Genomic DNA, 13,761 nt, shown 5'->3' with positions numbered 1-13,761 from the left:
TTTGAGGGCAAAAGGGTAGAATAAAGTCATCTTTTCTCATTCTCTTTCCCCCAATACACATGCTCCAGACACGACTTCAGAGAGATGGCCTATTGCACCCTATTTTTATTCCTCAGCAGGAAAATGTGAGGGAAAATTTTAGTTTTTAAGAAGGGAAAGGGGCAGCTAGGTGGCACAGTAGACAGAGCACCAGCCCTGGAGTCAGGAGTACCTGAGTTCAAATCCGACCTCAAACACTTAAAATTACCTAGCTGTGTGGCCTTGGGCAAGCCACTTAAGCAAAAACCTAAAAAAAAAAGGGGGGGAGTTACTTTCATTTACATATTCAGAGCTGTTGAGAAAAATGTACTCTTGAGAGTGGACAGAGTTCTGCTGTTGGAGACAAGTTCAAATTTCCTCTCTGCCATTTGGGACAAAGACAGTTAAGTTACTTACCCCTCTCTGGGCCTCAGTTTTCTCATTTGTAATTAAGAGGACTGTACTAAGGAGGGAACTCCCAACCCTTCTGGATCTAAAGCTTCCTTTAAAGTACACTCTTTCAAATAATATTTTTCTAGGGAGATCAACAAGTTATAAAAAAAAAATTTTTCTCTTTCAAACTTAGATAATCAGTCATAAAATTACGGGGCTGGAAGGTCCTAACATCATTATCATAATCACCACCACCACCACCACCACGGCCACCATCAAATCAACTGTATCCATATAGGACTTCCACAATCCTTTGAAGTACAAGAGGACATAGCTAACAGTTTCAAATGCAGCAGAGAAGTTAGTAAGATTTTTTTTTGAAGACCAATAGAGAATTTAGGAAATCAATAGTATCAATGGTGATAGCACAACTCCAGGTATAGTATTGGCTTTCTAAAGAACATCTCTAGCTGTCTTACTTATGGCTGTATTTTTTGTGTCTCTAGCACATGGCCCTTTATTCTTATCAGACTCCTAAAAATGTCTTGAATTGAGCCTATTTTTTTCCTTCCTGAATGATCCTTACACCCTAAATACAATGCAAGTGGTGTGTGGCCCTTTGGTCAGTTTTATAACAAGAACTACCACATGAACCAGAAGAGATTTTTTTTTCAGTCATACAATACATCACATGGGACAGAATCAAAATCCTCATTTTAAGATCAAGAAAGATAATATCTACCATTTCATTTTAACACACTTTTCATAGAAGGAAATCTCAGATAAGTCTTACTCTTTACGAATAATATATCAATGTTACTCAATACCAATTTAATTCTGTTAAGAGTATTCTGTTAAATTCAATGTGGAGGTGATGATTATTTCTAGTATTTTTCTACAAGATAAATGTGAAACTTATATAGCTTTGGCTTCCAGAATAATCCATTTGCAAACTATAAGCACCGCACTGCCCTTCAACATTTAGGAATCAACTATTAGTATTCATTTTAACCTCACTCAAATTACTGTAAGAAATTAATAAACTTTTATTTTAGGTCACTATTGAAAGGTTGCAAACTTCTTTGACACCACCAGTTCCTGGCTCTAAGTCATAATGCATTTTAAAAGAATAAAATAAAACCAAAATAAAGAGCATTTCCAGATAAGCAGAACATAAAATGAAGATTGTATATAAAACTGGATCCCCATTTCAAGTTGCTTTTCAAAAAAGTACTTAACAAATTCGATACTTCTTTTTTACTAAATTTAATTTTTTTCAATGAACAAAAATCTATTTCCTTATCTGCCTATTCCTTCCCCTACTTACCATCTGAAAGACAAAAGGGAAAGGAAAAGAAAACTCTTGCAAAAGGAAAACATGCAGAGTCAAGTAGAACATGTTCTCACAAAGAATATGTCCAGGGGGAAGCTAGGTGGCACAGTGGATAGAGCACTGGCCCTGGAGTCAGGAGTACCTGAGTTCAAATTTGACCTCAGACACTTAATAATTACCTGGCTGTGTGGCCTTGGGCAAGCCACTTAACCCCATTTGCATTGCAAAAACCTAAAAAAAAAAAAAGAATATGTCCAAAAAATATATGTCACTCTATATTCTGAGTCTATTACCTCTGAAAAGAAGTAGGTGGTTTATTTCATCACTGGTATTCTGGAATGAGGATTGTATTGACTGGTACCAAGTCATCCTTAAGATTGCTACTTTGTAGTATATTCTGACATCTGGGACTCTCATTTCTCACTTTTACTTTTTACTATTGTTCCTTTGAGATTCCTGACTTTTTGTAGATTAAGTAAATTAATTTAGGCAATACTGTTGCTTTTATTCTATAGGCTCAGCCCTCCATGAGGAAAAAATATTTTTTCAGTTATTTAGATATGTCTTTATTCCTATAAAAAGGGTTTCCATCTGAATGGTCCTGGGTATTATTCCTCTGGTAGTTAACAAAAGTCTTATTCAATTTTCTTTTCTGTTTAATTTCTCTATTCCATTTTCTATTAATCTGGGCATTTTATATCTTTTAAAATAATCATCCATTACTTTTAAGTTCTAGAGTTTTTTGGCAAATAATTGGGTAAAATTATTTCTAATAATATCCTTTATTTCTTCATTTGTTGTGATCTCTTCATTTTTTGATGATAATTTGATTTTGATCTTTCTTAATTAAAATTAACTAATGACAATTCCCTCCTCCCCCCAAAAAAGCACCTTCTATTCTTTTTTTTCAATTTTATCAATCTCTTCCTTAACTTTCAAAATTTCTACTTCAGTATTTAATCATGCTTATTTTAAAATTTTCTCAAGTTTTCTAGACCTTATTTTTCTTTTGGTGCATTCCAATTCATTTATCTGTTTTCTGATAAAAGTACTTAGAGACATGAATTTTCCCCTACTGCTTTGGTTGCATCACCAAAACTTTTGTATTTTGTTTCAATCTTTTGGTCTTCAATGAAATTATTTATCATTTCTAGATTTGCTCTTTGATACAGCACTTCTAATTGATTTTATTCCTTTTTTGAATGGCTCTTTGTTAAATATAATTTTATTGCTTTGTGGTCAATAAATGACATATTTAATAAAACTTTTTTTGTATTTATTTGTAAGATTTTAATACTCTAAAACAGTCCATTTTTGTAGATGATATACACAGGTGAGAATATCTAGATAAACAGATAGATAGATATACTCCTTTCTATTGTCATTAAATAAATTGTTAGTGACCCACCATATCTAACTTTTCTAAAATTCTATTCAGGTCCTCACTTCTTTCTTGTCTTTTTTTTTTTTTAAGATCTGTATACCATTGAAAATGGTACATTGATACCTGCCACTATTATAGCTCTGCACTAAGTCTTTTGGTGACTTATTTAGGTTTTTCTTTTCATTATTTAGATGCTATGCCATTCAGTGCATACATGTTAAGTATTGAAATTAATTCACTGTATTTGGTATCTTTCAGCAAAATGTAATTACTATTTATCTCTTAATCAAGTCCATTCTTGCTATAGCTTTGTCTACGATCATGATTACTACTCCAGGTTTTTTTAAGTTCAGCTAAATGTACAAGAGATTTTGTTCAAGTTCTTTATTTCAATTGTGGGTGAATCTGAAATTTCAAGCATGTTTCCTGTAGACAGCATCTTGCAAAATTCTACTCTCTAAATCTATGTTGCTATCCTTCTGCTGTTTTATGAGTAAGTTTATCCCACTCACAAAATTGATCATTATTTATATTTTTTCTCCTTATTCTTTTATATTTTTTTTCTTCTCTTTTTTGCTCCCAGCCAACTCTTTACCAAAAAGAGAGGAAATAGCTCTGTATTCCATATTTTACTCCTTTACTTATATTCTCTTCTCCTCATAAATCACAGATCAATCACAGATTTGTTTTCCCTTTTTCACCTCTAATATTGATTCTCTTCAACCTCTGCAGTCTCTGACACTGCTGATCACACTTTCTTCCTTGATATTCCCACTCTCTAGTTTTCAAGACATCACTCTCCCCTGGTTTTCCTCCTTCTGACTGTTCTTTCTGATTTCTTTTGCCAGACCCTAATCCAGATCATGTCCTCTATATCTCTTCTCCTTCTTTATCACTTCACTAGCTAATCTCATTAGCTAGGGATTATTTACCAACTCTGCTGATGGTTCTCAAATCTACCTTTTCCAGCCCCAATATCTTGACTGACCATCAATTTCCTATCTCCAACTCTTTCAGACACCTCAAAGCAGGATGTCCAGTAGACATCTTAAACTCAAGATGTCTAGACCTTAACTCATTATCTTTCCTCCTAAAGCATCCTTGCCTTTACTATTAATCTTAAGGGCAACACCACCCTCCCAGTTCCCCAGGTTTCCAAAGCAAAAACCACCCATTATCTCTCAACTCACATATCTAAGCTGCTCCCAAGGCCTGTTGGTTTCACCTTTGCCACTCACATCTCTCAACCATGGCCCCTTCTCTCCTCTGATACTGCTACCACCCTGGTGCAAGCCCTCATCATCTCCTGTCTTGATTATTACAATAACTTGCTGAGGGGTCTGCCTGCCTCAAGCATCTCTCTATTCTAATTCATAGCCATTCTATACAAATGTGATCTTCCTGAAGGGCAGATCCAATTATATGACACATACCCCCCACCCCCACTCAGTAAATTCCTGGGAGTCCCTATTGCCCCAAATACAAATGGGTTTGGCATTTAAAGCTCTGCATAATCTAGCTCCATCCTTCCTTTCCAGCCTTGTTATACCCTTCTCCCCACCATATATTCTTTTTAATCTATTCCACAAAGAGTATACATTTCTCAGTTCCAGGCATTTTCTCAGGCCTAGAACACTTTGCTTCTTCATTTCCTTGGCTTCCTTCAAGACCTATTTTAAATAACAGGAAATCTTCCCAACTGCTCTTGATGTATCTTCCCTCTGTTAATTACACCCTTTTTATCCAGTATATAGTTTGTTTATACATATTTATCTGCTTTGCTATTTCTCCCCATTAGACTGCAAGCACTTTGAGGTCAAAATTTGTCTCTTGCCTCTTTTTTTTATCTCTGTGCAATGAGCACAGTGCTGGCTGGACATACAACACACTTACCGTTTCCCCCAAAATAAAACTGGCTTATTAATTTTTGCTCCAAAAGATGTATTAGGGCTCATTTCCAGGGGATGTCTTTTTTTCATATACAACAATCTACATGTATTCATTTATTCATCTTCTTCAGGAACATCATCATAACTCTCCAAATTCCGAATTCCAGCCTGAATTTTTTGCGACTGCATTTCCTGTAGAATCATTGACCCCAATCTCTCATGTCCAACAACAGAGTTCTCCTTAAATGAGGACTTCTTGTCCATGGAGCTAGCTCTTAGTGCATGAACACAGCTGTCTGTGATTTTTTCCCATGAATTCTTCACCTAAGTCAAAACCTCTTGCACAGTCCATGCTTCTCAAAGTTTTCACACTGATTTCTCTCTATTCTACTTTCAATGTAATCATTGATTTCCATGCACAAAAGGTCCCTGAATGGCTTGTTTATTGCAATATCAAGAATCTGGATATAAGTAGCCAATCCTGAGAAATCATGATTTGATCTACTATTCTCTCTGCAAAGAAGTCTTTCCCATCTTTGGCATGATAAGTGCTGATTGAGTCCCAGGCTAAAAGACCTCTCTGGCAACCTCAAAAAACAAGTGACTAAATCGACCCACTTCCATATTAACTACTTGAGTGTATCTGGCTTTTCTGATTTCAAGAACATAAGGGATTGAAATGTGTTCAAGCTTATCTTTCTTGCCCAAGGGACTGATGATAAAAGATGGGGCCTTTCTTTCCTTCCAGTTATCAAGTGCATGCTTTATTCCTGTATTGCATCTGTACTCCTATTGGTCATTCAGCAATAAGTTTCAAATTCATCTGCTTACATAGGTGTATTTATCTCTCTCCAAAGGTGTCTGTTTGGGTATTTACAAATAATTATAATTCATATTATCACACATTTTAAGTATTAATGTCACTAATATTATTTATTTATATTTAATTATATATTAATATTAATTATTTATCACTCAATATGTCCATAGTGTGTTTAATGGATGTACTAAATGTATCCATCTAGATGACAATCTTAACTGGGGTTTATTTTGGGGATGGGACTTTTTTATGAGCATCCTGAAAAAAATATCATGCTAGGGCTTATTTTCAGAAAAATATAGTAGTAAATATTTAGTGACTAGATATTCAGTTAAACTCTCTGAATTTAAGGTTTATTTTGCTTACGACTAATCTCTTCCTGAAAATACCCTCTTCCCCTTCTCCCTATTGCCTACAGTTTCCCTGTAGGGTTGAAAGTATTTCTACATAAAACTATGTATTTGTGGGAGAAGAGACAGGTTCCTATCCTCTTTGGACTAGGTATTCAAATGAAAACAAAATTGCTCCCTTAAACACTTCTTCATTCTGATAGACTTGTTCCCCTTAATTATGAGATAATTAATACCCACTATTCCTCTTATTTTCTGCTCTAGTATCCTCTTTCCCCTTCCTTTCCTTTCTTCTTTAAATATTATCAATTCATAGCAAAATTAATTCCTGATCCCCTAACTCCTTCAGTGAACCCTTATGACCTTGGGATTCTGAAAGAACACTCATTATCATTCTGCCCCCAATAGAATGTCAACATTTCATCTTTATAAAGTGCCTTGTTCACTTGCACCTATCTTTCTATATTTTACTCAATCCCTTATTTGCATTTACTTAGCTCTAGTATTTTTTAATCAATGAAGTTAAGAAAATATTGGACAGAGAAGTAAATTCTATAATCTCTTCCTTCTGTGCTCCATTTATCTTATATTTAATACTTCCATCCCCATTGCTCAAGGTCCACTGACCCACTTATTCATCCCTCTCCCCATCCCACATGCCAGGCTACCCAGATAAGGTCAATGGAGTGTTAGTAAAGTATTTTGCCCTCCCATGGCAAAGACTTGGTAAATTCCTATCCCCAAGCACAAGACAAGTCCCTATCAACAAAACAATGGATCACTGCCCTAGCCTGAATGGATTAAAGGAGCTACTGTCCCTCATTTACAAGTCCATCAACTTATCCCTAGTTACCTTATCTTTCTTGCTCCTTTAAAAGATCAGCCTCTCCTCAGGTAAGGAGGGTATCTCTTTGGGAAGTCAGTCCACTCTTGGGGAATATGATCCCCATAAATTCTCATGCCCCCATATTCTTCCTTACTACCTATACCCTGAGAGTAGCTCCTGTTATTGAAGCTATTCCTCTCTCTATTCTCACATTTGCTATGTGATCTATTATCTCATTTGCTCAAACCCCTGAAGCTTTTAGCCAGCCACATTTCCCTCAAATATTAAGAAGGTTTAGAAGTCTTCTATTTCATTAAAAATCCATTTTTCACACTGTAAGAGTATACTTAGTTTTGCTGAGTAAATTATTCTTGGCTATAAGTTCTATGGTTCCTCAGTATTTGATCCCTTTCTGGTGGCTAGCTGTATTTTTTTTTAACTTGAAAACTTTAAATTTTGATTATGCCATTCCTGGGAGTTTTCATTGGAAGGTTTCTTTCAGGAGGTAATTGATGGATTTTTTTTCCTGTTTTCATTTTTCCCCTTTCTAATCATGTCTGAGCAATTTTGCTTCAAGATTTCCTGAAATACATTATCCAGACTCTTTTGTTCACAGTTCTCAGGTAGTAAAATGATGCTTAAATTATCTCTCACTGATTTTTTTGATCAATATGAAATATACTTTTTTAATCTTCTGTTTTAAAATTTCTCATCATATGGAGTCATTAATTTCTATTTTGATCTATTCCAATTTTCAAAGAATTTGTTATTTGGATAAGGTTTCATATTTCTTGTGTTAAGTTGCTAATTTTCTTACGAATCGCTCTTCCATTTTTCTTATTTCTTTCCCAATTCTTTTATTTATCACTTTCATCTCACTTATAAATTGTTATCTCTTCTTTCATTTCTTCTATATGAATTCTACTTGATTAGATAGAAAAGCTTTATTGGGGGGGGTGTTTAGAAGCATTTTGTAATTATTCTTCTCTTCTTGGGCATCACTGAAATCATAAAAACTCTTAATCTTTTTTTGTTGTTGTTCCTAAATTAGGGCTCTGTGATGGAACCTACAGTCCTCTGTTAAGACTACTATGACTTTATATCATCCTGGCCTGTCTTATCTGAAGCCACGCTGCTATATTTTTCAGTTATTGAGCAATACATTCTTTAAGGACAACAGGGGCAACTTGAGCCTCAGAAGTTGTAGACTTTCAGCAGGAAGGACATAATTAAAACAAGAGCACAGCAAGATCCTCCTTCCTGGGTTTTTCAGGTTGACACACAAGGTTGTGCCTGGTCAACACAGCTGCAGACTTGCCCCAGGTGATGCTTCAGGAAACAGTAGTTGGCCCAAACTGCCAGTTAGCCAATGGCTAAACAATGATCAAGTCCATTGTATTGGTCCCAGGAAAGTCTCACTCTGCCCTGAGCTCTCCCATCAGTTTATTTGACCAGCCTTTCCCAGAGCTCTTCAGGAGGCCCAGGACTGACGCTGGAATCCACTTGGAGTGACCAATACTATTAGTCTTGTTCTATTTTCAGTTTGGAGCTAAGTCCTCAATCTGTTGTGTGGAATCTTGAACTGATTTCTATATGAAGTTCCTTGGTCTGAATCCATGATCTTTGAGGCTGAGTTCAGGATCCCAGTCACTCCTATTTCACAACTCCTGTCCTGGTCACATGCCCATGGAGTGAATTTGCAATCTCAGGGAGAAAAGATGCCATTTTGCTTTTGTCTTAGTCTGATCATTACTTGGTCCAGTGGTCCTTTTATATCATTACTGGAAGAGTTGGGTGGGGGGGGGGGGGGGGCTGAGAGTTATGAAGGGGAAGAATTTGACTGTACTGCTTCTTCCTACTCCATCACCTTGGCTGGTCTGTCAAAACTTTAATTTCAAATTGTCCTAATAATCTGTGCTTCCTTCTTGTATTTCCTCATCAAACTCTGTATGTATGTGTGTGTGTGTGTGTGTGTGTGTGTGTGTATTCAACAATCCTTGATCTAGTTCATATAAGAATGAGGTTCTTCTGAACTCTGCTCTTCTAATACTTTTGTGTTTGTATAGTCTACTCTTCCCCAATTAAGAGAAATATTGGGTCAGTTAAGTGGCACAGTGGTTAGTGCACTGGCCCTTGGAGTCAGGAGGACTTGAGTTCAAATCTGACCTCAGACACTTAATAATTACCTTGGGCAAGTCACTTAACCCCATTGCCTTGTAAAAAAAGAGAGAGAGAGAGAAAGAAATATGAAGTTCCACCCCTTCATGCTTTTTACCTATCCTTTTCTTTCCCTTCCCTTCAAACCCTCACAACAGAACCATCTCACCCTAATTTCTCATTTAACTCCTGGTCAAGTACTCTGAAAGTAGCTTTGTGGCATCATAGATAGAACACCTAGTGTGGAATCAGGAAAATCCTTCCTCAAGATCCTTCCTAGCTGTGTGACTCAAGCAAGTCACTTAATTCTGAGTTTCCTCAGTCAAAGAAGCTAGAGAAGGAAATGGCAATCCATTCCAGTCTCTTAGTCAAGTAAATCCCAAATGAATGCATGAAGAGTCAGACACAACATAAATGAATGAACCAAAAAACACCCATTGAAGACTTTAAGGTTTTAAGGGACTTTTTGTTTCTTCTTCCCACTAAAAAGTTAACACAACACGGCAGGATCATACAGCCTCTTCCAGGTGTTCCAATAAATTTACCCTTTAGGCTTCTCTTGATTCTTATTTGGAAATTGAATCTCAAAGGTTTTGCTCAGCTCTAATCTTTTCAACAACAATGCTTGAAAGTCTTCTATTGTTACTAAAGAGTCTTTTCTTTTTCCCATGAAGGAATAGATAAAGCTTCGAAAAGTAAGATATTTTTGGCAGTAAACCATATGCCCTCTGTAAAACTATTAACAAAGATTTTCTCTCATTTACAGGAGAAGTTTCCAGGTCTTGTTCTTGATTTTTAACTTGAATTTTTGTCTTTCTGACTGCCTGTAATCTTATGTGGAATCTCCATAGTTTGACTATGGTGTTCCTAAGACTTTGGGGTTTTCTTTTCAGTAGGTAAGGGAGGGAAGTCTCTCTATTTTCACTCCACCTTAACAGTTCTAATAGATCTGGGCATTATTCACTTATGATTTTCTGAAACATGTGTCCATACTTTCTTAAATCATGGGTTTTCAAAGAACTCAATCATTTAAAAATTATTTCTCCTTGACCTGTTTTTCCACCATTGGGTACACCATTATGGCTGTACCCAATGTTGAGTCCCAATCAACAATTATTTGAAGGAGTGGCCCCAGCTAAGTACCCTAACCTCTACAGGTCTCATAGATTCTCTTCCTGAAAAAAGATGGTTAATACTACTCTGCCTACCTAACAAGGACATAGTAAGAGTCGATTAGAATATGTAAGTGCTTACCCTTCCCTGTTCTCAAGTAATGTACCCCATATAATTCTAATTACAGTCAACCCTCCAGAACTCAGGTCATCAGATGAATTAGGGGAACATAGGAATTAGGGCAACATAGGGATTAGGGGAACAGGGAGGGGAACAAAGGAATTCAAAGTAAGGAACCTCAATTATCCACATGGAAATTTCAAAAAATTTTACATTTGAGATGCTTTCTACCATCTATTTCCTTACTGAATCTAATTAAAATTATATACATGTGTATATATGTGTACACACACACACACACACACACACACATTATTAAACAATTATGTTATAAAAGGCAGGATGGCATAGTAAATAAAAAATGTGGTTTCAATCAGAACTAAGTTCCAATAAATCCTATGCTTAAACCTTCAATGCCCCCAGGTAACTCTCTAAAACTTTAAATTGCAGAATAGCCCCTAATCTGCATTAAAAAAGGGGGGAGGGGGGTTACTCAATGAGAGTTCCCTAGACCTATGAAATCACAGGTCTGAATATACATTCAAAAATAAAATTTAAAAAAATTTGATATAAAATATCCTCTTGTGTTCTGGATAACAGGTTAACAATATGTCAGATGTATAATCCAAAAGAAATTTCCCTTATTTTCAACAGAGTTCCTGAAATAGGGGTAGCATCTAGCCCCTGAACACTTTAAAGAAAAGCCAATGGTAGAAATTCACTCAATGCAACAGGTAAGAATTCAATGAATGAGAAAACTACTGAGATTTCATCTGGGATCTGTTCCAAGGGACAAGGTGGCTTCTGCTCAGGAATATATATTTCTGGCACCATATTGAGTAGATACAGCATCCAGAACAATACCATGTCACTTTGAGAAGGAAAAAAAAACCCCACAACATCGTAAGGATATGCTTTTAGCACTGAGCTATAGTAGACAAGCAAAAAAGATTCACTTTCTACCATCCCTGCCCTGTCACTGTGTAATTTTCCTTGTCTACTCTCCTCAGGTGAGCCAGCAGCAGATGCCACCTCCCACAAGCAGAACAAAAGGAGGCATGACCATTCCCATGCACCCACAAGCTCCCAGACCTCCCTCCTTCCATATAAGGGTGGCATACTTACATCACTGCTCTTAGGTCCCAGCAGCGCCAGGCTATCTCTGGCTAATGCCACAATCACGTTGCTCTTTTCTCCAGCCCAGTGAACCACCATCTGATTATGGGAGTCATTCAGGCTCACCTGAAACAGATTGAATCACCAAGAAGAATTAGCCAGGGTGACAGATACAGGAAACCTGGACCAAGGATCCCTTTCCTGCCCCCACCGTGGTCACAAGGAATTCCAAGGATTCTTTAAATTTGAATGTTTGAAAGCTAGTTCATGCTTTTTTCTATCATATCTGTCTCCCATGCCTCCAATCCCCAGAACACACTTACCAAGGAAAAAACAAAGTAGCTCCCCTCAAAGGGCCATTTTATGGTTAAAACTTGATCATGGGACAGTATTCACACTTGGGCAACTCTTGCCTCTAAGTCCCTGCTAACCTTAACTCTTCTAACTTATCTATGTCTTTTGTTAAGATGATCCCAACCTCTGGCTGCCCCTCCTCTTCTTGATGTACATGTAGCATGACTTTTAACCGAACAATGCTGGCAGTTCCTTAACACCTGCCCATATTCCCTACCTCAGTGTAGTTACAGAGGCAGTAAGCTTAGATGAGATTGCATCCTCTAAGGAGTGGTGCTGCTTATTCCCAGCATTCAATGGGAAACAGACACGTTCTATGTGAACATAGAAATCTTTGTTTGATGTATTAAGAAGCAAAAGGTACATCCATGTTTAAATGTAAATAGAAAAACACAAATCAAAAGAGAAAGTATTCTTTGGTTATGATCCTATTCCCTATAGTTTGTGTGGAAAATCAAGAGTTGGTCATACTTTTAAAAGCTCTCTAAAAATTCCAAAAGTTTAGAGTTAAAAGGAGCCTTTGAACTCAACAGGCCAATTCTCTCATTTTAGAGATGAAAAGACTTAGAGATGAAAAGACTCAGAGAAGTTTAAGTCAGTTGCCCAGATGGTGAATAACTAGCTGGGAATACTGCTTCATCCTAGATCAGGATCTGAAGAAACAGAACCATAGTTCCACGGTCTATTGCTTGCAGCAGAGATGATCAGTAATACATAAGCCATCGATGCTATAAAACACACAAAAAGCATTTTTTAAAAAATCTGTTTAATGACCATCCATGAGACTTAGTCTTTGTTCTGGTCATAAAAAAATGAAGTGATCCATACAAGGGTCACAGATTTACCCATAAGTCAGCACTGTTTTGAACTTAGGAAAGGAGGCAGAGCCCTTTAAAAATAGACCAAGTTATGAAGTATCACACCTATCAGATTGGCTAATGTGACAGAAAAGGAAAATGATAAATGTTGGAGAAAATGTGGGAAAATTGGAACACTAATTGTGAACTGATCCAACCATCCTGGAGTATAATTAGGAACAACTAGGTCTGTTTCCCAAAGAGATCATAAAAAAGGGAAAAGGGTCCACATGTACAAATGTTTACAGAAACTCAATTTGTAGTGGCAAAGAACTGGAAATTGAAAAAATGCCCATTAATTGGGGAATAGATGAACAAATTGTAGTATATAAATGTAATGGAATACTATTGTACTACAAGAAATGATGAGCAGATAGATTTCAGAAAAACCTGGAAAGACTACATGAACTGATGCTAAGTGAAGTGAGCAGACCCAGAAGAACATCATAGTACAGAGTAACAGTAACACTGTACAATAATCAACTATGACTGAATTAGCTCTTCTCAGCAAGACAATGATCCAGGATAACTCCAAAAAAAAACTCATGATGGAAAATGCTATCCACATTCAAAGAAAGAACTATGAAGTCTGAATGCAGACTGAAACATACTATTTTCACTTGCCTTTCATTGTTTGTGGTTTTTCCCTTTTGTTATGTTTCTTCTTTCACAATGTGTCTAATGTAGAATTATGTTTAACGTGATTGTACACATATATATCAGATTGCTTGCTCTCTTGGAAAGGGAGGAAGGAAGGGATAAAATTTGAAACTTAAAAGTCTTATAAAAAAATGAATGTTGGGGTGGCTAGGTGGCAGAGTGGATTAAGCACCGGCCCTGGAGTCAGGAGTACCTGGGTTCAAATCTGGTCTCAGACACTTAATAATTACCTAGCTGTGTGGCCTTGGGCAAGCCACTTAACCCCATTTGCCTTGCAAAAAAAAGAAACCTAAAAAAAAATGAATGTTGAAAAACTCTCTTTACATGTAACTGGAAAAAATAAAATACTATTTACAGAAAAAGAAAATGAA

At 36.5% G+C, this 13,761-nt stretch overlaps 1 protein-coding gene across 1 annotated transcript in view; it reads right to left on the bottom strand.

The window, feature by feature from the left end:
* SORL1 (sortilin related receptor 1) overlaps positions 1-13,761 on the bottom strand; it is a 198,660-nt gene that overhangs the window by 153,826 nt on the left and 31,073 nt on the right. The window contains exon 2 of the mRNA XM_074215297.1: positions 11,529-11,645. Within this exon, the coding sequence (XP_074071398.1) occupies positions 11,529-11,645 (117 nt within the window). The remainder of the gene's footprint in view (positions 1-11,528; positions 11,646-13,761) is intronic.

This window comes from Macrotis lagotis, chromosome 1, assembly GCF_037893015.1.
Source record: "Macrotis lagotis isolate mMagLag1 chromosome 1, bilby.v1.9.chrom.fasta, whole genome shotgun sequence".
In the NCBI taxonomy this organism is placed as follows: Eukaryota; Metazoa; Chordata; class Mammalia; order Peramelemorphia; family Peramelidae; genus Macrotis; species Macrotis lagotis.
Note: the sequence above shows the minus strand (reverse complement) of the source record. Positions and strands in the feature narration are given on the sequence as shown.